This window comes from Neodiprion lecontei, chromosome 2, assembly GCF_021901455.1.
Source record: "Neodiprion lecontei isolate iyNeoLeco1 chromosome 2, iyNeoLeco1.1, whole genome shotgun sequence".
NCBI classification, from domain to species: Eukaryota; Metazoa; Arthropoda; class Insecta; order Hymenoptera; family Diprionidae; genus Neodiprion; species Neodiprion lecontei.
In genome coordinates this window covers 629,608-655,522 of record NC_060261.1, presented here as the reverse complement: position 1 = coordinate 655,522, position 25,915 = coordinate 629,608, and the positions used below count along the sequence as shown (strand labels likewise).

General features: G+C 39.7%; 4 protein-coding genes across 6 annotated transcripts; 2 read left to right on the top strand and 2 right to left on the bottom strand.

The window, feature by feature from the left end:
• Positions 1-206: 206 nt before the first annotated feature.
• On the bottom strand, positions 207-4,545 carry LOC107220456. The gene is made up of 5 exons (XM_015659064.2): positions 4,458-4,545; positions 3,301-3,503; positions 2,272-2,508; positions 1,973-2,159; positions 207-1,276 (listed from the first exon to the last, which is right to left on the bottom strand). The coding sequence occupies exons 2-5, from the start codon at positions 3,480-3,482 to the stop codon at positions 842-844; spliced, it is 1,041 nt and encodes a 346-aa protein (XP_015514550.2). The 5' UTR covers positions 3,483-3,503; positions 4,458-4,545; the 3' UTR covers positions 207-841.
• Positions 4,546-11,656: 7,111 nt separating this feature from the next.
• On the top strand, positions 11,657-15,386 carry LOC107220457 (phytanoyl-CoA dioxygenase domain-containing protein 1 homolog). Its single transcript, XM_015659065.2, has 5 exons — positions 11,657-11,826; positions 13,205-13,348; positions 13,447-13,560; positions 13,661-13,811; positions 14,684-15,386. Exons 1-5 carry the CDS (start codon positions 11,809-11,811, stop codon positions 15,103-15,105), a joined length of 849 nt encoding a protein of 282 aa, XP_015514551.1. The 5' UTR covers positions 11,657-11,808; the 3' UTR covers positions 15,106-15,386.
• A 773-nt stretch (positions 15,387-16,159) lies between these two features.
• On the top strand, positions 16,160-20,954 carry LOC107220441 (phytanoyl-CoA dioxygenase domain-containing protein 1 homolog). Its single transcript, XM_015659039.2, has 5 exons — positions 16,160-16,391; positions 19,389-19,532; positions 19,615-19,728; positions 19,820-19,970; positions 20,196-20,954. The coding sequence occupies exons 1-5, from the start codon at positions 16,368-16,370 to the stop codon at positions 20,615-20,617; spliced, it is 855 nt and encodes a 284-aa protein (XP_015514525.1). The 5' UTR covers positions 16,160-16,367; the 3' UTR covers positions 20,618-20,954.
• On the bottom strand, positions 20,640-25,854 carry LOC107220439 (transcriptional protein SWT1). Of its 3 annotated transcripts, none has more exons than XM_015659038.2 (11): positions 25,387-25,854; positions 24,284-25,190; positions 23,849-24,177; positions 23,514-23,762; positions 23,179-23,409; positions 22,859-23,113; positions 22,568-22,760; positions 22,276-22,394; positions 22,047-22,204; positions 21,794-21,934; positions 20,640-21,689 (listed from the first exon to the last, which is right to left on the bottom strand). In XM_015659038.2, exons 1-11 carry the CDS (start codon positions 25,528-25,530, stop codon positions 21,437-21,439), a joined length of 2,979 nt encoding a protein of 992 aa, XP_015514524.1. In that variant the 5' UTR covers positions 25,531-25,854; the 3' UTR covers positions 20,640-21,436. The 3 variants fall into 3 exon arrangements, with proteins under 3 accessions (XP_015514524.1, XP_046588698.1, XP_046588699.1); XM_046732742.1 differs by having other exon boundaries at positions 24,284-25,184; positions 25,387-25,812; XM_046732743.1 differs by lacking the exons at positions 20,640-21,689; positions 21,794-21,934; positions 22,047-22,204 and having other exon boundaries at positions 22,486-22,760; positions 25,387-25,833.
• Between the last annotated feature and the right edge of the window lie 61 nt (positions 25,855-25,915).

Here is a 25,915-nt window from a genome sequence, read left to right as displayed (position 1 = left end):
GACATTCGCTCGTCGTTGCTGCTTTGATGCTCGCTTCTAAAATTCCGTATTCATTTCGTTAACCTAAATATAAACGATTCCGATTTTCGATGATGGAAAATTTTCAAAATTTAGACATGACCGTATTGTAGAGAAGTTCAAGGGTAACAAAGATATAGTGAACAATAACAAATCGGGTGTAATTTGCAACTTACCAAATTGGCCACATGCATTCCTGGAACAAGCCTCAACGTTTCCCTAAAAATCGTAAGAATACAATCAGTTCTAATGATTATTTTTTTTTTCTTTGTCTCCAATGCTGGCCAGGCATCAACTGTACACGTAATCAATGAATCGCAAGCGTGTCCGTACATGCATACGTACATAGATCCGAACGGTGCAATCATCGGATATTGTTCACCCCCGAAATGAATTTTATTCGCCTCGTTTGTCCTCCCGCTGCATCTGCAGCGTTGCTAAAAAAAATGACGCTTAACGAATTTCGAGCCAACGAAGACGGCAAAGTGTTCAAAACTCCGGATCTAATTCCCGTGCACGTTGCTTAAGCGTTTAGGTCTCGATCTCCAGGCTGCAGGAAAATAGCTCCGAGGGGCGAGCCGGTAATTCGGTTATGCAGAGCTACCCCTGAGCCAAGCCACTCCGTTTCTCAGTTTGCCGTTTTCCGGGCTTCGCCCGCAGGAATTCCATCCCCGTCGAAAGCTCGTCTATCTCGACCTAATCTTTACACCTACATATACCCTAGAAAATGGACCTTGCCCAGCTGTTCGAAAAACGTCCCGCCAAACGGTATTTTTCGTTCGTTGGCTCGCCTCGAGACTATAATATAAATCGCCCCGTTCACTCACTGCACCCTATTTTTATACCTAGCGAGGATATCGACGACCTCCGTCGCTCCGTCGATCGTTTCTCTGCTCCCGGCATCGATCCCCGCGGGAAGTTCAACCCGGTTGTTTTCCCCGATCCCCTCCTGCAGGGGGTCGAACTTCGTAACTGTTCGCGGCTCCTCTTCGACCACACCAACCGATCTCTCCTCGTTTTTTACAGTCGTCCAAGGATACCCCGAGTCTGCCGGGACCTGTCCGGACGCTGGTAGCTTCTTCGAATACTTCGTGCTAGCCATCCCCGTCCTCGGCCTCATACTCTTCTTCACAATCGTACTGTGGAAGTCCTGAAAACCCGCTCCCGAGCCCTTCGCCGAATCATCCAGGTCCGTGTAACTCGTCTCGACTTTACGATGCCCGCCATCTTTTTCTCTCTTATACTCGTCCTTACTTGCCTATGCATATATTGTCAAATACGACGTTAACGTTTGTCGCCTGCTTTTATTACAGAAATTAATCACGCGTCTTCTCCCTCTGCGTACGTCTTTTATGCAGGAAGAAATTTACGAAAGGGAAGCACCGATTACAGGGCGGGGGGGGGGGGGGGGGGGGGAGCAGCTTCAAGGGTCTAATATTAGACCTATTTTTACGAGTTTCTTTTTTTTTTAAGAAAATAAAGACACTCGTAGCAATTTGAGTTTGAGGGATTTGTTATTCATAGTTTCAAGTATATTTTGGAATTTTTTAATTAAAATTAATAACAAAATGGCGGCATGCCGCATAGAAGTAGCGAACGACCACGTTTTCAATACGATGGCGCAAATTCCTCGGTCAATTCTTATCCGATCGACTTGAAATATTGACACAATCTTTAAAATTTGTCCATCCATTGAAGCTCGTGGCTTATTTTCAACAATTTTTTGTTCATAATCGTATATAATCGAAAAAAATCCTTTTTCACATTCGGGCTACGAGCTGGAACCTGAAAAGGTGTTTTCAACCCGAACATTTTTTTTTCATTTTGTTATTAACTTCAATAAAATAATTCCTTAAAACGATAAATAATAAAATCCTCAACCTCAAACAGCCCCAAGTATTTTCATTTCCTTTAAAAAAAAAGACTCCCAGGAATCCTCGATGAGACCTCTTACCTCATGGCTCACGGTCCGAGCAGGTATATTCTGCATGTTTCGACGATGAGCGATTTCGATCTGTTCGACGTCGATCTCGGGGAATATCATCGCGTCGTAAATGTCGGGCAGCTGGAAGGGGACCAGCTTGTTCAACTGTATCTTCCGCGACTCCTCGACAGGACAGGTCGGAAGATCAAAGGGTAGTCTGTTGAATGATTTTGGAAAAACACAGAATGAAAAAATGTTGAAAGCTTTACGGAAAAGGTGAGATAAGCCTTGAATAGAAGAATGAGGAATAAATAAAAAAACTGTATTACCTCGAGGGTAAGCAACCCTCTAAATAATAAACTATGGTGACGGCAAGATCGTTTGCGTAAAGCTCAAATTCCTCGATACTTTTCCGCCTCGGTAACGTCGCGCCGCCCTCTTCCAACACGGCGGGGTTACCCTTCAGATTATCGTCGCCACTTCCGCCGGGTAAAAATTCCGTGGCCGACCCCAAGGGGTAACCGGATCCTGGAGCACCGCGAAAGATCTCACCGCTCGTTGAACGCCTGTCGTGGATTATTTTCTGTTGGTAATTCTTATATACCCTCCGAAGTCCGAACAGACAAAATTCAAGCGTAGAGATTCTCGATGTCAAAGGTCAGTGGGTGAAAAGAACATTTTTTTACGTTTCGGACTCCCTCAGAAAAAAACTGGGATATTTATTCAACACCTTTACATAATATATATATACATACATGTATAAATTGTGGTTGAATGTTTTTTCAAATACTTATATTTTCTTATTGAAAGAGAAGTAATAGGACCGCAGCAACGATAAATTTAACATCAAGTTTCCGTAATCCCAGTATTATCCGTTAAACAATATCAGATCCAAATTAGGTAGTCACTTAATCCATCACTATTAAGATTATAACTGCTCACCAATATCGAAGGAAGCCATAAAGTTATTTGTCTGGTTCTTTCGCCGGCATTATTTGACTGAAGTTCAATGTAAGTTTTTGACTTTCTATTTTGTAAAAACATTTTAACCACAACTTATATGTGTATATATATATATATATATATATATATATATTATGTCAATGTGTTGAATAAACATTCTAGTTTTTCTGAGGAAGTCCGAAAAAATGTATTTTTTACTCACTGACCTTTGACACAAAGAATCTGTAGATATAAATTCATGATAAGCTCGAGAAATCAATCAACGCAAAATTCAATGCCTTGTGCTTCCAAGTTTACCCGACGTTCACTTCGCTTAGGGCTGACATACGCTTAGAAGCAAAGGGCCTTTCGTTCTGGGTGTAAAATCGTGATTTGAAAATGACAAATCGACCTACCAAGTGGCCTGCATGTCAAAGTTGCAGGGCGGTAAGTCTGGAGCAATACGGAGGCAGGGGCCGGTCGCCTTTTGACGTCTTGCGATCGACTCTTCGGAACTGGGATTCCCATCGAAAGCCATCGACATCGTCATGCTCATCGCAGCCACTGCGAGGAACAGCCTGCTCGATTCCATCTTCATCGTACGGCCAACGAGATTTGTCTGCAACCGAAAGACTAGAATGTTCTTACGATTTATTGTATCTTCATAACTATCGTTTCCTGGGCATTTCACAGCTGTAGAACTTGGTAGACTCTATGCTCGTGATATCATAAAACAATTGGAATCAGCCCAACGATCGCCTTAGAACCGGGGCAACAAACTCAAGAAAGGACTCCGCAGAATCCTTATGGAAATTGGCTGGATTTTCAGTATGTTATGGTACATATCCTCCGGATCAACAGTTCTCATGGACACGAGTCGCGAAAATCAGTAGATTCCGAGATACAGGCTTTGGAAGGGGGTGTATGGATTTTTTGACATCTATGTATTTCGCGATTTTTACGAATTACAAAGCTTCAAGGACTTGAAATCAAATTTATCGATCAAAAACTGCACAGCCGATTCGCTGAGACTCCGCAGACGCGTGAAAACCAGGACAAGTCGATTATTGCAAGAGTCGGAGAGTCTCGTTCCTCAGGCGAAACCTGACGTTGCACCTCCTTCCGGTAAACCAGCGAGTTCATGGATGGAATCAATCACAGCTTCCTGCCCATCTTCGAGAATCGACCGTACAATTTTTTGATTGACATATTTGATTTCAAGTCCCCTTGAAGCTTTGTAATCCATGAAAATCACGAATTTCATAGCTGTCAAAAAATCTGGACACCTTCTTCCGAAGCCTGTATCTCGGAAAGTACTGCTTTTTGGAAATTGTGTCGATGAGAAGTTTTGACCGGGTAGATATGTACCATAACATACTGAAAACCCCACCAATTCGACCGGGAGCCAATTTCCACAAGGGTTCCGCGAGGTCCCTTGATAAAAAGTTCAACCCCCCAGAGAGAAACAACCACGAGACTGAGTCCGCATCATCCACTGTATTTCTGAAAGTTCGATACAGACGAAAGTATTAAGTAGCGGCAACTCGTCGTCGGGCACCTTAATTCAAATTACCGTTTTCCTATGAAACAGATGTCGGTAAAAGGTATGAAACGACAAAGAAATGGTAACGCCGGCGCGAAAGAGACCGCGGGGTGATCGAGAGTCGACTAATGCCTCCGGGTATGCGATCGGCGTCGTAGACCCTTAAAAGCTCGGCTGACCTCTTATTCTATCATGACCTATGATCGCAGGCCCCTGAAGATACCGTCGGCTGATCCCCCGCCTCGACTGCGGGTTTTCGAAACCGTTTGACACGGTTTAAAAATAACCAACTCTGTTGTTGTTTGTCAAACGACACTTCGGGCTGTTGATTCCGTCCGGGAGTCCATCCAGCACTCGAAGAAACAAACGATTCGGTAGACGTTGTGCTCACTAAGATATTGTGTAAGTGTCGTGAAGTAGGTCAGCTGATCTGTTTACACGCAAGAATTTTTACTTTCTCCCCACCTTTTCTCGTCATTTTCTTTTACCCCGGGCTTCGCGCGCTCGAATGGAAAATACGCGTTATTTGACGAAGTTTCGCCGCATTTCACCAGCCGCGAATCATCAAACGCATTACGCGTTACACTGCGTTCATTTTCGATCTCACGATTGCAATCACCTAAGACGACAATACCGTGCAGATGCATTCGCAGTGCGCTGCACGCGGCTCCGATTCCCATCGCGTAATGCATTTGACTCTATCAGCAGCGTGGCCGTTACATAATGATTTTGTTTACAAGTCGTAGATCATCTTTTATACTTACACGCACAGCGAGTATAGCGACAAGTGCGCTTTATGGTTGATTAGAGCCGCGTCGAGGGCCGAGATAGAATTAGGGAATAAAAATAAAATTACGTGCAACCCTAATTCAACGACGACGAGGTGAATTTAGCCCGCGACCACGTCTGGCCGAATCATCAGTTGACACTCTGTTTTTTTTTTTTTTTGTTTCTTGTTCTTTTTTCACGATCAATGATACATGCTCTTGTGTCTTCTCATCTTCTACTTCAACAATTTGAGTTGAACGTTAGTTTCGAGATTCTCTCACTTCGATTTATCGTGGATTTTCATCCGCGCATGAACCTGACCAACTTTGAGGATTTACCAAAATAAAAAAAAATAAATGAAAGAAAAAAGATCCATCAAGTCGTGCGGAAAAGAGGTTGACGCCATTGGTAACCTGCAAGGATACCACGGCAACGATCAAGTTAGTTGTAAACACATCTGTTTAGTCATACATTTTATTTATAATCTACGGAGCACAGTCTACAACCTTGTCAGTATACCTATACATAGATCTCCGTAATAAACAATGCATATTTATACAACACTGATACCGTTGTATCACATATGAGAGTACAAAACGACGACTGTGTGACGAATAATGTGTTTAAAAATGAATTCTGTGCATACAGCAACGAGAGTAACACGAGCTCGTCGACAGCGATAAGCTCTTTATTATTTTTATTATTTTAATATACTTTATCAATTTACTTTCCACACGAACACAACTATTTTACCATGTAATAATCGGTGTTCTGTATTGAAAGGGCAATGACGCGGGATCGTCTTCCAAAACACGATGCACGACGATAAACTATTATTCAAATTTAATTTCCCTGTCGTCTTCGTTGCGATTGATTTTTTTTCCCCGATTTTCAGCTTATCGCAAAGTATTCAATATCGCCGACGAGACTCACTTTTGGCTGAGAATGTATAGCCAATGCATCCCTAATTAACGAGGAAAATTCACCGCAGACTGCAAAAGCATCTCGTAGCAACAATATGGCGAGATGGGATATTCCTGGAATAACATCGTGTTTACTCAATACGAGCCATCAGTGGGGCGATACCCTGTACGATATTCGTACGAACGTTGTGCCAGCACAAACGACACCTAGATCAGTAAAATAAATGGCTTATTACGTAGTTTATCAAACCATTCGTGCAGTCCCTCTGACAATGAGCTGAACGGATTTTTCGAGGAGCGAACGGCAAACGATCTTGAAAAAATATAAAACGGATCTTGTTTTTCGGGGACTTGTTACGATTATTCGTAATTGTTCAACTTCGTCCAATTATTAGATACGAGGCTGCAGCTATTTATAGAACGTAATTTTCTGACAAATATCCTCTACTGATAGCGGATAACTAGCCAGCTTCAACCGGATAATTAATCACTTGATTACGAGGCTCGAGTGAATCGCTTTAATTACACTCGTCTACAGCAATGCTACGCAACTTGGTTTTCTCCAAAGAGTTTCTAATCATACGACACCTCGGCGTGCAGTAACCGACGGCTTGCCTACGAAACCTGACCGTCGTCGTCGCGTTATGTTAACCAATTTCGGATAACCGACGACCAGTCGAAAAAACGATAAACGGCTCCGACGAAACCAAACTTTTAGCGTATCCAGAAGTGATTTCGTGACTTCTTGACGACGTCAGGTGATTTCGTTTATGATTCGTCTGACTTCAGCTTATTTTCTGTCTGATTACATATGTGATTTGTCCTCGTTTATAGTGATTTGCTACGATTTCAGATAATTTTCAGTGATATTAAAGGGTTATACTTAGTCAGGATTTTTCAACATTCGATTTTATTTGTCATCTTTCATTTGTGTAATGTACATACATTCAAGTGTATGCACAGAAAATTTCACGTCGATCAGAGAAATATTTTCAAGGTTACGCGCACATTTGCAAAGACTCTCCGGAGCGTTTGAAAGTGCTTGTGAAACTTTGAACGTATTTTTCTCAAAACTGTGTTTTCAAAGTCGGAGCGCAAGATTTCTCGGCAACAGCTGAACCGAACAGCCTCAAATTTTTACACGAGCTTTATGAATATATTTTTCAGTTCTTTGTCGAAGGCTTTTTCTCGCCGACAACTATTTTCCATTTTATCAACAAGTTAAGGGATAAATTTTTATGGAAAAACGAAAGTTTTTTTTTAACATGCTGCCGTTTTGTTAAAAATTAATATTTTTCTTATTCCTTCGTTCAAAGTCCAGACAATATCTTATGTCAACTAAATCTTTTTTAGTTTTTCATTTCAGATGATCCAGTCCAGAGATATCTTGCTCACCGGAAGACGCCTTTTTTTATAGGTGCTCCCGGAGATCGGCTGCAGCATATTTAAAAATCTTTATTTTTACGACTAAAAAATATCAGATTGAAGTTCAACGTTACCCCGATGTGTATACAAATTTGTATATTAATAAATTGAAATTTCGCTTCGTGAAAAATCCTTGATAAATCGTTGTTTTTTTCGGTCTCCTAACTGGGTATAACCCAATAAAGTGATTTGATACAATTTGAAAGCGATTTATCTATACGATTTCATCCTCATTCCAACCGATTCAACTAACGTCGAAGGTATACTGGGACCTACACGTGTGGCCAGTACCATCCGGCGCTCAATTCAACCCAGGCAACGAGACGTATTTGGGTACGCGGGTACGCAGGCACGTAATAACTAGGCTCTGTATAATTCAATAATGGCAAAGACGCGTTGCACGCGTGACCGTTTATCTCACCGTCGTGTCATATCTTCGACAATTATGTTTACGTATACGTACCCGCGGTTTATTGCATGCTGTGAGTACTCTAAACGCGTATCCCGGCAACGGAAACGAGTCGGTCGATTCCACGCCCCTCTGCAGGGTTTCCGATTTCGAAGTATTCATTTTCCTTTCCGTGATTGTCAATTCGTTTCTATTATCGAAGAAGCGGAAATTCTAATTTTTCAACACATCACATTTGTTATTATGGCATCAACTTGATTCGTCAGTATTCCTGAACATCAGGCTTATACTTTTCCTACGAACGTATAACACATACAAGCAGCATATCAATGGTTCAATATCATATTGTTCAAATTTATATCCATATATACCATAATTGCTATTCTGCAATTGCGAGCTGAAAGACCAAAATTCATTTATTTTATACCTTTATAGTTTATACATTGCTACTATATTCTGCTGAAAATTTACGTTTCAAATTTATGTTCTCAACTTATTCTATTCTATACTTTGCATACATTGTTTTTTTTTTTTCTATTTTTTGCCTTATAATATATAGTTAGTGGACTTTGCCCGACGATCAACTAAATAAACATTACATAATTGTTCGAGTAATATCGTTGCCCTGCAGAGTCCCCCTCGATCGGAGATAAAAAATTTATTTCGCTTCACGTGTAGAAAATAGATGTGTGTATATTATACCTATATTTTGTCAACTCTGGCCCCTACGAAATCACAACGTATTTGACTGACGTCGAATCTGAGAAGAATGATAAAATATCAGCGAATATTAATTTCGTAAGTTCGCATACAGTCAAAGAAAACAGCACCGATCGATTGGAAAAGCTGCCAATTCTCCTCACTTTCGGAAGCCAAGAGCTTTGATGACCGATACCACACTTTGGTATACGATAACGTGCGAATTACCTGTTTTCGAAGCAGCGTCCTTGCGTGTTGCGCCTCTTCTCCCAATAGAGTAAAAACCTCCCGCAGAAGATGCACCAAAACACCGCGTCCGTATACCTAATAATGTCAAGTCGGTTTAGCGAGACCGTTTGAACTTATTTCCCAGGGGTTCGCGTGGCTTTCCTAGCTTTCCAGCTTGCAAGCTAGCAGCAGCGCGCCGCGATTTCGCGAATTATTCGCAAGGCTCTATTTCGCTGCGAGCGAAGACGACGAACTGACAAGAAGCGATCGACATTAGTGCACTTGTACCTATAGACACGTACGCGTCTCTTTGCGTCCATGTGGATGGTTCTATATACTCACTAGTGACGTAACGAATATTCGCATATTTCTTGACATTCGCATCCGCATTCACAAAAATCCTGCGAATATTTTGCGAATGCGATTGTCACAAATACCTCATATTTTGCTTATAAAAATTGTGGAAAATAATATTAAATAAGACGAGAAAACATTAGTTTTATAACGAACTTTTATTGTATAAGTTTGTCTTCACATTGGAATCACACACTATCCTAAAAGTTAATTTACTTCTGTTATCAACTTGTCGTTAAATAATCAAACAGACAAACGCCTTAGTTCGGATTAGCTCAGCAATTTCCGTAATAAGATGCAAACGACGCTAATGTGTGCTTGCGACTTGCACGGTGTGCCTGTCGGTCGACGCTTTAGCCATAGAGAAATGGCGCCAAATTTAAAAATGTGCGTTCGCGAATACTTACAAAATTTACATGCGTTACATCACTAGTAATTACAGAGGAAAAATCTGCGTTATTCGCGCGAGACACAATGGAACGTAAAGCGTGCTTAGAAAAGGACCTCCTCGCGTTCCGTGCCTCTTTCAAATGTTCGCTTAATATGTATAATATCCCAGATACACGCGGCTAGGTATGTATGTATGTATGTACATGTGTAGGTGTACACATAGGTTGTAAGTACAGATGAACTCGACAAGTTCTTCTCTGCACGAGCCGACTCCTCATGACCCCTCGCACGAGATATCGCATCGTGGCTATTTTCGTATACGAGAATCGTACGGGCTCAAGTCCTTGCCACTCCACCTCCGACGCTTCTCCAACTTTCACGCTTTACAGTCCATGACTAATATTTTATTGGTACGTATATATGTGCGTAGATGCTGCATCGCGAAGTGAGTAATGCCTTTCAAAATCTCCTACGTCGTCAACTGAACTTGGATTCGACGAAATATTTCTCTTCCGAAATTGAACTAAGGTAAGTGTACCAGGTATCGACACGCTTAGACCCAATTATTGATCCTTTAAATTTCCATAATTATAAATTTACGGCACAAATTGTGAATTTCTCGATGAATAAAACCAATTGCTTGAAGGTTAGACACTACAAATTTATATTTGGTAATTTTAGAACTAAGGATCGAACGGATACAACCAAAGAAGGTCAATAATTGGTACAGGAACAGTAACCGGTACACTTACCTTAATACTGGCATTTTTCTTTTCCGCGAGTATACTAAGACATGTTCTCAATGGATGTACGAGATCCGTGCTGTTCTATTGATTGAACTTATTAGCCATTCTGACGATTTTTCTCCACCTCTACAGGATATAATAACTAACCAGCCGTTTTTCTTATACTTATGTTGTATTATAAACGTTGATGCCAACATTTTTTTATAATTTCATACAGTCAAAATTATGAAATGATGAGGCAATCGTGCCTTCTTTCTTCTTTATCCTGCTAGTTATTATTTTTTTTTTTTATTTCATACTCCCCGTTAGTACATGGTAACAGAATGTTACGATCTCAAGAGAATAAAAATAAGAATGCGATTGAGGAGCAGAGAGGCGAACTTCGCAAACTTCGTGAGTTAAAGGTGATTGCGAATCAAAAATGATAAAGACTTAAGGAATCGATTGCCCGTCTCCTTGGGCGAAAACAGATCTTTTATTCGTTACCGTACGTTTCCGTTCTTTTGGAAACATCTTGATAAACAATAGGGTATTCAGATCCCGGTATAACAGAGCGATTTGACGCTAATCATATGGAGAATCGAACGTGTCCCGCCTGCCTTCAACAATAGAAATAGTTATCCAGTTCGACGCTGGAGTGGCGCCACCTCTCGAACGAGAATCGCGAAGAACATTCTCATTCCATTCTAATTGGGCGACTACGATTCTGGTTGCATATAAAAAGGCGCCGTACTTTTCCTTGGCTAATTTTGGTTTCCAAATTCTCATTTCTCTAGCGATACTCGAAGAAGAGAAAAACTATCATAATCAGCTCGGAAATAGAAAGTTAGGATTTCACTAGATGTCGACGCTTCAGGCTCGGAGATCTTTTCGAAATGACCTCTGATCACTTTCCGGTAGACGTTGGGTGTGTCGAAGATCTCTTTCTCAATTAACGCGGTTCTTCCTAGCTCGATGCTTAATCGAGTCATTCACTAATTTATACGTACGATATGAAAGAATGACGTCGCATCAAGCGGAGCTCATGCGAAACAGCGGAAACGGAATGAATTACAGCCAATGAGAGAACAACTTTTCGTTGGATCGTCGACAGACGGAACGCTGTGTCGCTGTGCAGAGATTCTACCTTACCCACGGACGCGCGAAACTGCGAACGGAACTCACTGGTTTTATTGAAATCTACAGAACGGGAATGAACCAACGAATCGCGGGCCGAGGTTACGTAAAAGAACACTTGAACGAGTAAGTCCCCAGTTTCCCAGCATAAAAGCAGACACGTCTCTGCTAAATTTGCAGTTCCCTGAAAACCATCAAGCGATTCACTGTAGTTCGCCTCGACACGCGACTTTCTTGTTTGTATTTGTTTGTCTTCCCCGATTTTATACTTGTGAAAAAATTGTATATTATAAATAAATTCTGTTAATCGTGATTTCAAGAAGATGAGCATATTGTCGAAGGTGAGTTATACCTGATAAGAATATTCTGAGACAGTTTCAACTCTGTATTATCGCCAACATAAGGGGTTTCAGATACTTTCCTTTTTGGTTGGTTGGAAATTTTTACTAGATGCAATAAACCTGTCTTGAAGATGAGCCACATCCTAGGGTCGAAACGTTGACTGATAATTTTGATGTTTTTAATAAGGAGACCTACATATCCAAAAAATTTCTCTGCGTATATACTTTACGCTCTAGGTCGGAAAATATCCATTTCGACGTTCGGGCACCGTGACTTAATTTTAATCTTGTTTCCGGTCCAAATTTGAATTACTGAGGCAAAAAAAAAAAATTAATTTCATGATTTACCAATATCATATTAATCGTTGTTCCTTTATTCATAATTACACAGGTATTAAGACTATGGGGTGTACTTCCGTTTAGAACATACCTCCGATCGATCTGAAATTTGGTATACTTATGTATTTTGATGCGCTGATCAAGAATATCATACTCAAAACACCCGCAAATTCGATTTTCAAGGTCAAATCGACAAAATATCGATTTTTTAAATGTTTTTCACATTTATTGCAATAAATATAAGGAAAAACCCAAACCCACACATACACACACACACACACACACATACAAAAAAAAAAAAATTGATTTGACCTTGAAAATCGAATTTGCGGGTATTTTGAGTTTGATATTCTTGATCAGCGCATCAAAATACACAAGTATACCAAATACACACACACACTCACTCACGCATACAAAAAAAAAAAAAAATTGATTTGACCTTGATAATCGAATTTGCGGGTATTTTGAGTTTGATATTCTTGATCAGCGCATCAAAATACACAAGTATACCAAATACAGACACACACACACATACAAAAAAAAAAAAAAATTGATTTGACCTTGAAAATCGACTTTGCGGGTGTTTTGAGTATGATATTCTTGATCAGCGCATCAAAATACATAAGTATACCAAATTTCGCATTGATCGGAGGTATGTTCTAAACGGAAGTTTATCCAGACTATGTATCAATATAACTACCCTTTTAAAGAATGTATAAAAGGAGTTGTGTTTGATCCCAATTCCTAGTACAACATGTTGACCACGGTCTTAGACGATATATTTTGTAATTTAAACTACCTTGTGATATCTTCTTCGTTTCTAATTAACAATATTAGCGTCCAAAAATTTAATAACATTCCACATTATAAGTTTTGTAAAAGTTGATAACGCACAGTATGGATCATATAATCCGATAATTATGCGATAACCCGATGACGTATATACTTCCAAGATTTCCAAATATTTCAAGATAGTGTAACAGTAGATAATCGCGCAGTAATGTAAACGATTTCAATAATTATTTTACTCATTTCTCAGTTCGAAAATGATGGCTACGTCGTGTTGGAAGATTTTCTTTCGCCTGACGAGGTGGAAGAGCTTAGAGCCGCTGGTGAAGCATTCACGACAAACTTGCCGCCGGAAAATGAAAGAAGAGTATTCGATAGCATAAACTTTCCTCAAGTGAGATTCCTCTCTTAGTAATTCTATGATGCCTCGTTACAATAACATTATAATGATCAACTTTGCAACAAAAAAAAAATGATAATAATAATTCGCAGAACAAAGATCTGTACTTCCTGGACAGTGCCCACAAGATGAGCTACTTCTTCGAACCCGGAGCACTGGACCTTGACGGGAAACTCAAAGTTGACCCCAAGATATCACTGAACAAGGTAAATATACCATGCATAATTATCGCATGCTTGGTAATCGCGAACACGCGTAGGGTCTATGTAAAAGGGAAAATGAATACGCTGGTGCAACTGTTCACAGGTGGGACATGCCCTTCACTGGCTACATCCTACGTTTAAAAAAATCTCCTTCGACGACAGAGTGAAGGACATTGCGCGGAAACTTAACTTCCAAGAACCAGCAATTTGCCAGTCTATGTACATTTACAAAAACCCCGGCATTGGTTCTCAAGGTAAGATGGCTTATTATACGACTAACAAGGTAGGTATCCCAGGTCGATCTCTCCAATTTCATTTCTTTTGCAATATGATATAGTAGACTAAAAACTCGGCGACGGTTTTTTTTTTTTTTTTTATCTGTCGTTAAACACTTTAAGGCGGTGAAACCACCATCCAAAGTGAGGCATCTCACGGAGCGATTTGGCAGTTTCACCAACGAGAATGTAATATTTTTCAACCAATCTAATTGGAAAAGTTTTATCATAACGGGGAATGCAAAATGTAATTTTTTCAATAAAAAAACAAAAAAAAAATTGCTAAATCACCGCTTAACATGCCGTACGTTGGAGGTTGGTTCCACCCCCTTAAAGTGTTTAATGGCAGATGAAAAAAATACGTGGCGCTTAGTTTTCAGTCTGCTGTAACATATTACAAAAAAAAAAAAAAATCGGAGAGATTGACCTGGGATACCTTCCTTGTAAATGCCGGTGTAAATATGCACGCGATGAGAATTAAACACCTTAATGAGAAAGAGATATTGGTGAAAACGTTGAAAAAACCCTTCCGGCTATCCACATGTCATGATCAATATGGGTGGGGGTCAAAACTGGGTAGGGTAGGGTCAATATTGCGAAAGGTAGATGTATCGAAATTTCAAACAAGCGCAAATAAAATAGGAAAAGCTGAATTGTTCGAAATCTTGATTTTCGAAAGTGTAACTGATTAGAATGAGTTTCGTTATTTTATTTTCGCATGTTTGAAATCTCGGCCATTCGCAACATTGACCCTTTCAAGTTTCGACCTCCACCCCCCAAAGTCCAAACACTCGCAAATAGCAGCTTCCACCAGGAATGGTAAAATAATTCAGCCTTATTTCCAATCGCAGTGACCATACATCAGGACGTTACTTATCTCTATACGGAACCCGCGCGACTCCTAGGCTACTGGATAGCGCTGCAGGACGCTACGTTGGAGAACGGATGCCTCTGGTTAGCGCCAGGCTCTCACAAGGGCGAGGTACACTGGAGGTACATGCGTAACAAGGATCCAAAGTCCAACGAATTACTCGTATACGACACGCAGACGCCCTCCTGGCCCCAAAGCAATTTCAAGGCCGTACCGGTGAAGCAAGGAACCTGCGTGCTGCTCCACGGACAAATCATCCACTATTCGGAACCTAACAAAAGCCACAAGTCCCGCCACGCGTATACGATTCACGCGTACGAAACGAAGAACGTAAAGTTCTCGAAAGAAAACTGGATTCAACCCCCGCAACCCGAGGGATTTCCTTTGTTGTATAAAAACTAACGTCCTTCAAGGCATTCTTTAAATTTTTACCCCCTAATTAAGTACAATAATTAATTCAGTCAGTTTCAAAATCTTGAATGTCAATTGTCGGGAAGATCGAGACGAAACCAGTATGGGGGACGCGCGTCATATCGATAAGATAACTGAAATTCACAGCTCAAGTTTCAATGTATACGACTATAGCAGAGTTTTAACACCATTTCCATGCATTTCTTTTTGTACATTTAATAATTTGCACTTGGATTTATTAATATATGTATAATAAATATATCGTATCTGTATCTTTTTATTTATCTATTCCCGCAACTACCTGAGAAGCCTAGAAATTTCTAAAAAGTTTCAATCTAAAAACGTATTCAAAAAAGCCTTTAACTTTACGCTCGGTTATACTTTTTGCGACGTAGTTAGTAGCCCAAACTCTTTATACAAACTTGGTTGTTTTAACGTGCAAAAGAATCGAAAAAAGCATACTGAAAATTCAACTACGCGTCTAACGAGACTGAGGAAGCAAGAATCAGACAAAAAAACTGTGACGCATGTTTGTAATCTGATGAGAAATGCACTTGCCGATTCGCTTACCGAATTTCCGTCGCCAGCCGCGTCAGGCGTAAGTTTAAAAGTTTGAGCCAAGCAGCGCGAAAGTTTCTCGATTTATAATTAATAAACGACTGACAAGTTTCATCTACCACGAAGTAGTAAGTACAGAAGAGCGGCAAGAATTTAATAAGGACTGAAAATGTAAAGATTCGCTAATGCTAACGATCCCGCCAGATTTCATGCAACGTGGGTTGCATGCAACAAGGCGCCCTACTTTTTCCTTCGTTGATTTAATCTTTTTCACCCTCATTCCTCTTGGAGTTTTAAATAACAATGCCAAATCAAGGTAAAAAGACAATTTCAAAATTTGTCTTCTTTAAGTCGGAAGAATTTCCGTTAGGTTCGTCGTTATCGTACAGCGTTACGGTCGTCTTTGCCGCTGCTCCCGAATGTCGGCTCCACGCCTCACTGCTCATCCACGCTTCCGCAATCCGCACAGTATTCCAATTCCCTAGCCCCGAGTCCGCAGTCCTCCAAGTGCCGCCAAGCGCTTCACTTCGATCTACCTCGGCGCAAAGATTATTTCTTTCCATTAGTTCATACTCTCCAATTTCGAACGTACGTCATAATTTTGAAATTTGCAACTCGTGTTTTTGGAGAGCGCGCGGAATACGAATAACAATTTTGCATAATAGGAGATAAATATTAATTGGTAAAGGTCTGGTATGAAGATGGACATACTGTCGAAGGTGAGTTGCATCTCAATGTATCGTCATTCTACTTTTAACGTAGAATAGTCTACTCTGCCAACGCATCTATACCGTAGAAGATATACACACTTGTCATGTTATCGGTGTATGTAGAAAACGATCGGTTCAAAGGTCATATACTTTTGGTATACAGTCTATTTGATAAAGTCTGTTTCGTTCGATGCGTTTTGTGTTGTACGTATTGCCATATAGTAAAATACGTTTCAGGGATATCACGTAACAAATATGTGCATGCGAAACCAAATTGTCAATGGAAAACTACATAATTTTATCACTGGATTAACGTAACCGTCATAGCGCAAAATAGTTCAACGCATTCTTCTTCAATCATTTGCTGGAGGAGCATCATTAATTATACACGCTGACAATGAAAAATGGCACTCGCAACAATCTGCACCAATTCTCATCTTCTCAGCGAATCTTTACAATTGACATTACTGTCAACATACTTTTTCTTTAAATACTTAATTTCTTTTTCTTTAACTACGTCGATAATCAAGATGGATTTCTTAGTTTTTGTTTTTTAGTACCCCCCCTCGCGGTCTTCATTTATCGCCGAGTTGATCTTCTTGTCAATAACTATTGACGATATTTTGTGCCCACGGTTGAAAACTTTTCCCGCAAATGGAAATTCAAATCCGTGAAGTGATCAGTAATCGATGCATGCGTTCCAATTTGTTTTCACATTCAACGAATTTTATTGACGGATCATCTCTAGCTGTTCTTATTTGTAGAATCTGATTGCAGAGGGCAATAAAATTCAGTGTCGATGCTCACGCCACTTATACACATTACCCTTCACCATGAACAGCAATGCACAGGGCTATTTTTAAATTTTTGGTTACGACAAACGAGGCGGCTATAGAGTATAAGCGATCATATCCGTCTAAAAGCTGAGAAACGTGTTATCTCTGTACATAGTGCTAAACTCTATCGAGTACTCGTAACGCTACTAGATTTTAATTACTGGCCGTTTTTCAGTGTATTCGAGGATGAAAACTGTTTAAAAATAATACACGGATTCATCACTGTTTACGGGTGAAACAATTAACTACAATTACGCTGATATCCCAGCGCGAATCATAACGGTTTGTTGCTCGCGATTCTAAAACCGTCTGACACGTAAGTTTGCAATCATGCAACGTATACGTGCATTCCATTCGTACATCAATGTAACCGCGTTCGCTGAGTGTTTCGTTCTATCTTTAAAGATTCATTCAGCTAAGATCCCGATGTAACACCCCCGTCACCACAAACTATACGTCCATTTTCGTTCGTCCGTTCTGCAATCCCCTGAAAAATCAATGCCCCCCACGGATGAACGTATACGAGCATTACGTGTCGTAATGACAATAAATATCGCTGCATATTACACATATTTCATGAAAAAAGAAAAGAAGAAATAAGTTGTATTTCATTACATGACGAATGTTTAACGATTTTATTGAAGAAATAAATACCAGAAAATAGTATTATTGAAATTATCAAACTCTTACTGAAAGAACGAGTCGGCCTTATCACAAATGCTTGGACGCACTGTATTTGGACATGAATGTGCAAAGTACATTTGTAAAATTCACATGTGTATATGCGGCATTCCATGTCAACTCGACCAATGATTTTCAAACACCATTCTTGATTTGCTTCATAATTTTTCATACGGTTCTCCCGTCACAAAAAAGCACTACTTAATTTTTTCAGATTTTCTCCTAGAATCGTTAATTTTTTATCATTATCTAAACCTATCTAAAAATTGGGGTTTTTTAAAAATCTCAAAGCCTTCTCCAAAATCTTATTTTTCATTCCGATCATTCGGACACCTGTTCCCTAATCGGGCGATTCGGCTTCTATTTCTTTCTAGCACTTTAAACATTTCAACAAACACAGCGTGTTTCACGTTCCGAAGATTCTCAAAAAAATATAAAAAATTCTGCGTCCTTGCGGCAAAAGATTCAGAATTGAACACAGAAAGTTTGAACGATTGAATACGTGGTGTTTTGTCTGTTCAAAATGTGTGCAGTGGTAGAAAAAAATAGAAGAGAAAATCGCCTCATTATGGAAGGGGTGTCAGAATGAGCGGGATGAAAAATAATATTTTTTAGATATTTACAAAATGCTAAATTTTAGATATATTTGAATAATCATAAAAAATTAACGGTTGTAGAAGAAAATCTGAAAAAATTAAGAAGTGCATTTTTGTGACCGAAAAACGGAATGAAAAATCCTGAAACGAATCAAAAATGGTAAGGGAAGATTGGTCGAGTTGACATGGAATGCCTCATATATACAGGCGCATATTTCAACTGTTAGCAATACGCGTACTTCTCAGGCATCATGATCGGTATATTTTGAAAATTTGAATGCAATACGTAAGGTGTATTAATAACCGGAGAAACGGAAAGGTATATTTACGTAGTGAAAACGTAACGAAGAAAAACAGTGACTGGTCATTTCTATTTTATCTTCCGCCCTCTCGAATAGAAACATAACGAAGCGTCATTGATGACGTGTGATAGCTTTTCGGCGTAGCTGGGGAATCCCCGATCATTAAATCTATGCGTTTATATGTGTTTCGTGATATATTTTTAACTCAGGCACTCAGACACTTTATGATATCACATGCCGTGACGATAATCATCCTTTCTCCTCGCGATTCGAAGCAAATGAATCGAAACTCTTTTCTCTGTCACTTCACATCACGCGAGCAGCGGACAACATTCGGAAGTGCTCCGATTTCAAAATAGAACGACCTTTACGGTTAAACGCACACTCTGGCACCTAATCACCAGGTGGTAGAGAGACTCGGCTGAGATTATTCTTGTTGCATTGAGTAAAAATACATTCAAAGTGTATCACCCGTGGGTAGATACATGAATACTGGTACGCGCTGAATCGTTCCAGATCTTACACGAAAATTCATGATAGTATGTAGTCGTGACCTTGAGTAGAATTGAACACTTCAAAATTGTTTTTCAGTTTCAAAACGACGGCTACGTCGTACTGGAAGATTATCTTTCGCCTAGCGAGGTGGAAGAGCTCAGAGCCGCCGGCGAAGAATTCACGACAAACTTGCCACCGGAAAACGAAAGAAAAGTATTCAATACCGTCGAATTGCCGCAAGTAAGATTCCTCGGCAAAAAATTCCATAACTCATAGATTGGATAATGATCAGATTAACAAGAGAAATAATAATTATTCGCAGAACAAAGATCAATACTTCCTTGACAGCGCCCACAAGATAAGCCTCTTCTTCGAGGCTGGAGCTCTGGAGGATGACGGAAAACTCAAAGTTCATCCCAGAGTATCGCTGAACAAGGTCAATATGTACAATAACCATATGTTTGGTAAAGAACTGTACGTGTATTGTCGTAAAACGGGTGCGAATCAAATCAAACGATTGTTGTCAGGTGGGACACGCTCTTCACTGGCTGCATCCGACGTTTAAGAAAATTTCGTTCGACGACAGAGCAAAGGAAACCGCTTTTCAGCTGAATTTTCAGGAACCAGCGATATGTCAGTCGATGTTTATATACAAAAATCCCGGTATTGGTTCTGAAGGTAGGAGCTAAGTATACACGTACCGAAAATTGGTATTTACAACCATTCTTATAATCAGGAATGGTTCCAGAATTTTCCGAAACACAAACGAAGTTATCTCAACACGCTCCTCGGACGATGATATCTAGACTAACCGATCACTCTGCCTCTTCCAAATCCTCACTATCCCGTAGGCCGAGTTGCTACAAATTAGTCAAACGAGGTAATATTTATTTCTCATTACAGTAACCGCGCACCAGGACGCAACGTACCTCTATACGCAACCTCCCCGACTCCTAGGCTTTTGGATAGCACTGGAGGACGCTACGCTAGAGAACGGCTGTCTGTGGATAGCGCCTGGGTCTCACAACGGCGGAGTGCATCGACGCTACATGCGCAACAAGGATCCAAAAGCCAGCGAGCTTCTGGTATACGACAGCGCTGCGCCTTGCTACCCCCAGAGCAACTTCCGAGCCATACCAGTCAAGAAAGGCACCTGTGTGCTGCTCCACGGACAGGTCGTCCACTACTCGAATGCCAACAAGAGCCAAAAATCCCGGCACGCCTACACCTACCACGTTGTCGAAACCAAACACGTACAGTATTCCAAGGACAACTGGCTTCAACCCCCTAATCCTGAAGGGTTTCCTTTACTATACAGAAATTAGATAATTATGTTTGTTCGATGGATTTTTCGGGTTTATTTTTTTTTCACTTGTCGTAAGGAATTCACTTGATTATGAACGTCTTAATTAAGCGTCAATGATCAAGAGTATCGAAAAAAAAAAAAACAGATACGTTTATATATTTGTACCTACAATGCAAACCCTTGTCTCTCTTAAACTTGTTTTAATGTTATAGAACTATGCGTTATATCGTTTAAGACAATTAATATGTACAGTCAGAGTTTGAGTATACGGTTGGATACAAATTTTAATGCCGTTTGATTAGACTTGTTTTACATTTGTACTTACGTTTCAAATAAATATATTATACCTCTTTCTATACATCTGTATGTATGTACCTGCATTTCTCTCGAAATACAGACGCTTCTCTGCTAAGCTGTACTTATATCACATGTGAGTAACAACAGTGAAGCGATTCGGAACGATATTTACAACCAGAACTAATGGTTTATGTTTCTTTTTTATCTCTACTTTCAGCCGAGTTACCGACTTCTGTTTTTTACATCTACGATGACTAATGATACGAATAAAGATCCGTTTAGACCAAATAAAACTATGATATCAGCGTCTCATAACGAGTGCAAAATTCAAGTATAAAAACGACAGTCTACTCTGAAATACAAAAAGTTCAAGTTTCAACACGCCTCTATTTCGCGGCAAATGTAGTAAATTATTAATCTTGTGAACAAGACTCTGAGTGAATATATTTTTCTCAAAAATAACCTTCTGACTAACACAGCACTTGTAGATTACGTTTGTTTTAATATCACATCGTCCTAACGTACTGTAACTTTGAAATGCCTAACTCGAAATGCCAACGGTCATTGATCGAAAGTCTGCTATCCGGCAAAACTGACAACTCAGTTCTTGCAACTGGATCAGTCCAGTTTTCAAAAACTCTTTTTTCAACCTGATACAACAAAGGAGATCGCCGATATCCAAAGAGCTCGAGTCGTTAAACTCGCCAGAATTTGGAAGGTAATTGACCAAACTTTGGTGAAGGGCAATCAGCGCTGGATGGGACACAGTCAGACAGCCCACCTCACTTAAAACCCTGAAATAAATTCCGTCCACGATTACTAACATACAGATCTTGATGTCTAACTGGTGAAAAGTTTTGAAGAATTATGTGACAATAACGAATGTAGTTCAACCTACGTTCTTAGAACGTGTATCAGCTGATTCAAGCTGGATACTAATTCTGGCTGCAATCGATTTATAGTTTCAGCTGACGGAGCGGGATTGAATCCTTCGTAAGTTATGCAGTGGGGTATTCCAACCAAATCGGCCGACATTCCACTGTAATTCCGTGAAAATCTTATAGATTATTTGCAGTCGATTCAATTTTAGAAAATGCCTTTTCTGCCTAATTCGTATTGAAAGCTCTTTGAAAATTGGCAATGCATATTACCAAAAGTTATTTGTAAACGTCCAAATTTGATCAAACAATCTGAAAGCATTGTTAGCCCGTTGCTCGTTGTTCACACTCTCGTTTTCAAGTTCGATCAAGGTCTGATTTTTTTCTACCTCGTTTTCCTTCACTTCTTCATTACATCTATCAATCAGCTTCTAAAATATAGTCCACGAATTAAACGTTAGTGAGCTTATAGACAAATAAACGTAAGTCATTCGCTATTTACCTTGATGTTAGAACATGATTGATAAGATAGTTCCTGATATTTGTCCGATTTCACCATCTGTACAAGATCATAGCACACTTCTAACATGGTTCTGATGGATTTTAAACTCTGACCATATTCTGAAATCCAAAATCAATGTCGTGTGGAAAATCGAATGCAACAAGAAATTAATTCGCGTATATTTCTATAAAAGAGGAAAAAAAATAGCACCTTTTCTAAGAATTTTTCCAACTTCGGATACTTTTTATATTCGGTTCTGTCTTATTTTCATATAAATACGGAATTGACATACTTGGAGAGTTGAGAAATATCTCTGTCAGTTTCGTAACCATGAATTCAGCCCGTCTTACAAAGACATCACTAATTGCGGCGATCCAGTGTTTCGAGGTACACTTGAGAACGTCCATCACTGACCAAGGAGGTTGAATTATCACGTGCCTTGCCCATTTTTCCCCAAATAATTTTTCCATTTCTTTTGAAACGATCTGGAAGACAATTGTTTGGAGTTAAGTTTACATACTTATGACTAGAAAGTTTGATGAAGATAAAAAAAAAAGTTGCATCAAACTTCTAAAATACCTACAACAGATAGAAAGTTCTTCATTATAGCTTTTGCCTCGCAAAAAATTTCATCCGATGTATCAGCCTCTTTTGAATTAACCGTTTCTGTATGGTTTTCAACACCTTTCACTTGTTTCAGTTGTGTCATAGGGGATTTAGCTTCAATTTCGTTCGCATTCAGCAAAAGCATTGCCTGAATAGATTTATGCCGCCCATAAGTAGGGATATGGTGTATCATTGCCTTGTTGCAGAGATTTTTGTCATTGGATAGCAAAACCTAAGAAAAATAATTCAGTGAATCGGTAAACGCTTAAATTTCTATCAACTCTGAGAGTAACTCACAACTGTACATCCAAATTCTCGAATTTTCAAACAAGTTTGCAATATTTCGTCATCTGGCGAGTCAGTATGATATTTTGTTCTGTTCGAAGCAGCATCTGCAGCTGTTTGACCTTGCAGTCGAGGGTGGTTACTTGAGAAATATTGAAACAACAAGTCAACTGCGATTTTGGCACTTCTTTGTAAGTGTGTTGATTTCCTCTGCAATTTGTTATCCTTTATATAGTCTAATTCCTGTGGCAGAAGAATATCAAATACATGTAAAAAATAATTAAATCTCAAGAAAATTGATTTATTCTTAGAAAATAAATTGTACCAAGTTTTCCAAAAGTACTAACCTGTAATACCATCCAAGGCACTACAACCACAGGTTTATATTGAAATTTCGTTTGATGACAACCCTCCAAAATTTCTGTAACTGTCTTCAAATTTGACAAAAAGACATTGGTGTCGACAACAATATACACAACCGTTTGGTTCCTGTTCTCAGAAACATGGGAAAACTCTAGGCCATTTACAGTACAATTAGGGGGTTTCTGCTCCGTCGCACCTACATCGGTAGAGAGATGCATCCTAACTTCTTGGACCTAAAAATAATGATTTTATCATTAGATTTTCTACTACATGATGATGATTTTCGTAAACTGGGAAAATGCTTTCATATGTATCTCACTTCGACGATGAGTTTTTCCTGTTCAATGGGTTCCCATTCCATTTCTTCAAAAAATGCGGCCTCATCTGCATGTTGTGCCACAGCGTGGTTCAAAAACACATCAGCCCTTTCGTCAACACTACTATCTATGCCTGTTTTTTCCAAATGACTAGTTTTCTTCTTTTTTCTGCCAACTTTTGGAATGTTTGGAAGATTAGACAGGGCAGCTTTATCTGACTGATCATTCTCTTGCTGAGTTTTAATATCTGATGAAGATGACCTGCTTGCGAGCCTTGCTCTGAGCGATCTGAATCGTGATTCAGTATTTTGATAAATGCTCGGCAATGGGTCTGAAATGTAGCAAAAATTCGTCAGAGAAGACAGCATGATAAATTTAGGTGAAAACTTATGTCATCTTAAAACACAATTGTTAGGATCAATTCATTATAGAAATACCTGTCGGGCTAATAGAGCGCATTTCATATACGGTATTGTTCTCAACACTCTTATCGAATATTGTATCGAGTTTACTAGACGTAGCATCTTGTGTTGCCAATCGCCGTGCCACCTTGGCAGATATAGCAGGTTCTATTCTCTTACGGATGGTACTAAGTTTATTCTTTAAACTGTCCAATCTTTTATTGGCCAGATTCTTTTTTTTGTCGACTTTAAGACCTCGTCGGTGTCCTTCTACTTTCAGCTTCTCTGTACGCCTTGACGTAACTGAAGTAGTCGATTTGCTCACAAATGACTCTGCAGCATTCAAGGTACTCCTAACATTGGAAACATTGTCGTCTGGTTTCCTGGTATCAGTATTAGACAATTTAGTGCAACATCTTTGAGTCTTTAATTTGATACTGCTGTTTCGTTTATCCACAAACAGAGGTAAATCCTCATTATTATTCTCGAGCCCCGAGACGTTTGATTTTGCCTTTCGGGTCTGCACAGACTTCGATGTTTTCTCTAAAATTTTTTGCCTCAATGCTTTCATTTGGGGCGTTTCTACTACTCTCGATTCAGAATATTGCTTAGCCCGCTGTGAGCAGAGGGGCAATTCCTCACTACCAAGACGATTGAGCAGTGGCACATCTTGGGTACTATTTTCAGGTACAGAGAGACCTTGCTTTGGCTTCTTCTTCTGGTTAGATTTAGACTTCTGCTTGGTCATTTTCTCTCTCAATGCCTTCATCTGTGGTGTTTCGGATATTTGAGACGTTTCCGAACATCGCTTGGCTCGCAGTAATCGCCGGGGCTTATCATTGTCACTGGAGTTCTGTAACTTATCCAAGGAAGTTGAATCAGGGGAGGTCACGTCGGTGTCTGTTGATAGTTTACGCTTTTGTCCAGCTTTTTCGGGCTGAAACTGTGCAATAAAAAAGAACTGCTGTAATTCAACGTAAATTGACATAAGCATTGGCAGGAAAACACTAAACTTTTGCTGAGCTCGATTTTGGATGAGATAATTAGCGAATTTTCAAGGTTATGAAACATGCGATTGAACACGTAACAAAACTACGTGGTAAGATGAATGTAGTCGAACAACAGGGTGACCCACGTACCTTGTTCGTCTCGTGCGACGGTTCTGTCCAAGACGATTTTCCAGTACGAACATTGAAGTAATAAACCCTGTCGGGAAAGCTTGTTGAATTGACGACGATCCAGCCACTCGGGAGGTTAACTTTACTTTTTTTCGTCGAACTCATTGTCGCATACTCTTCTTCAGCGAAATAATGGGATGATTGATGTAGAGTAATTCAGTCATATTACACTTCAAATTGTGCAAAAGGTTTGGTAACAGATTAACACAACGCACAAAATAATTTATTCAGTTACTAATATATCGTACAAAAATAAACTCTCGTATTTGGCCATTGACTAAGTAACAACTGTGTAAATCGTAAACAGAGATGTAAATATAGCGCGGACTTCTGGGCTCGTTTACACGGCAGCGGGTTTCACTCGTGAGAAGATTTTCCGTTTCAAACTGCCTTCTGATTGGTCTACATGGCGACAGTTGCGGAATCGCCGTTTGATCGACCTTATCAAAAAATCATGCCATAATCACATTTTCACGCAGAGATGTTTAGT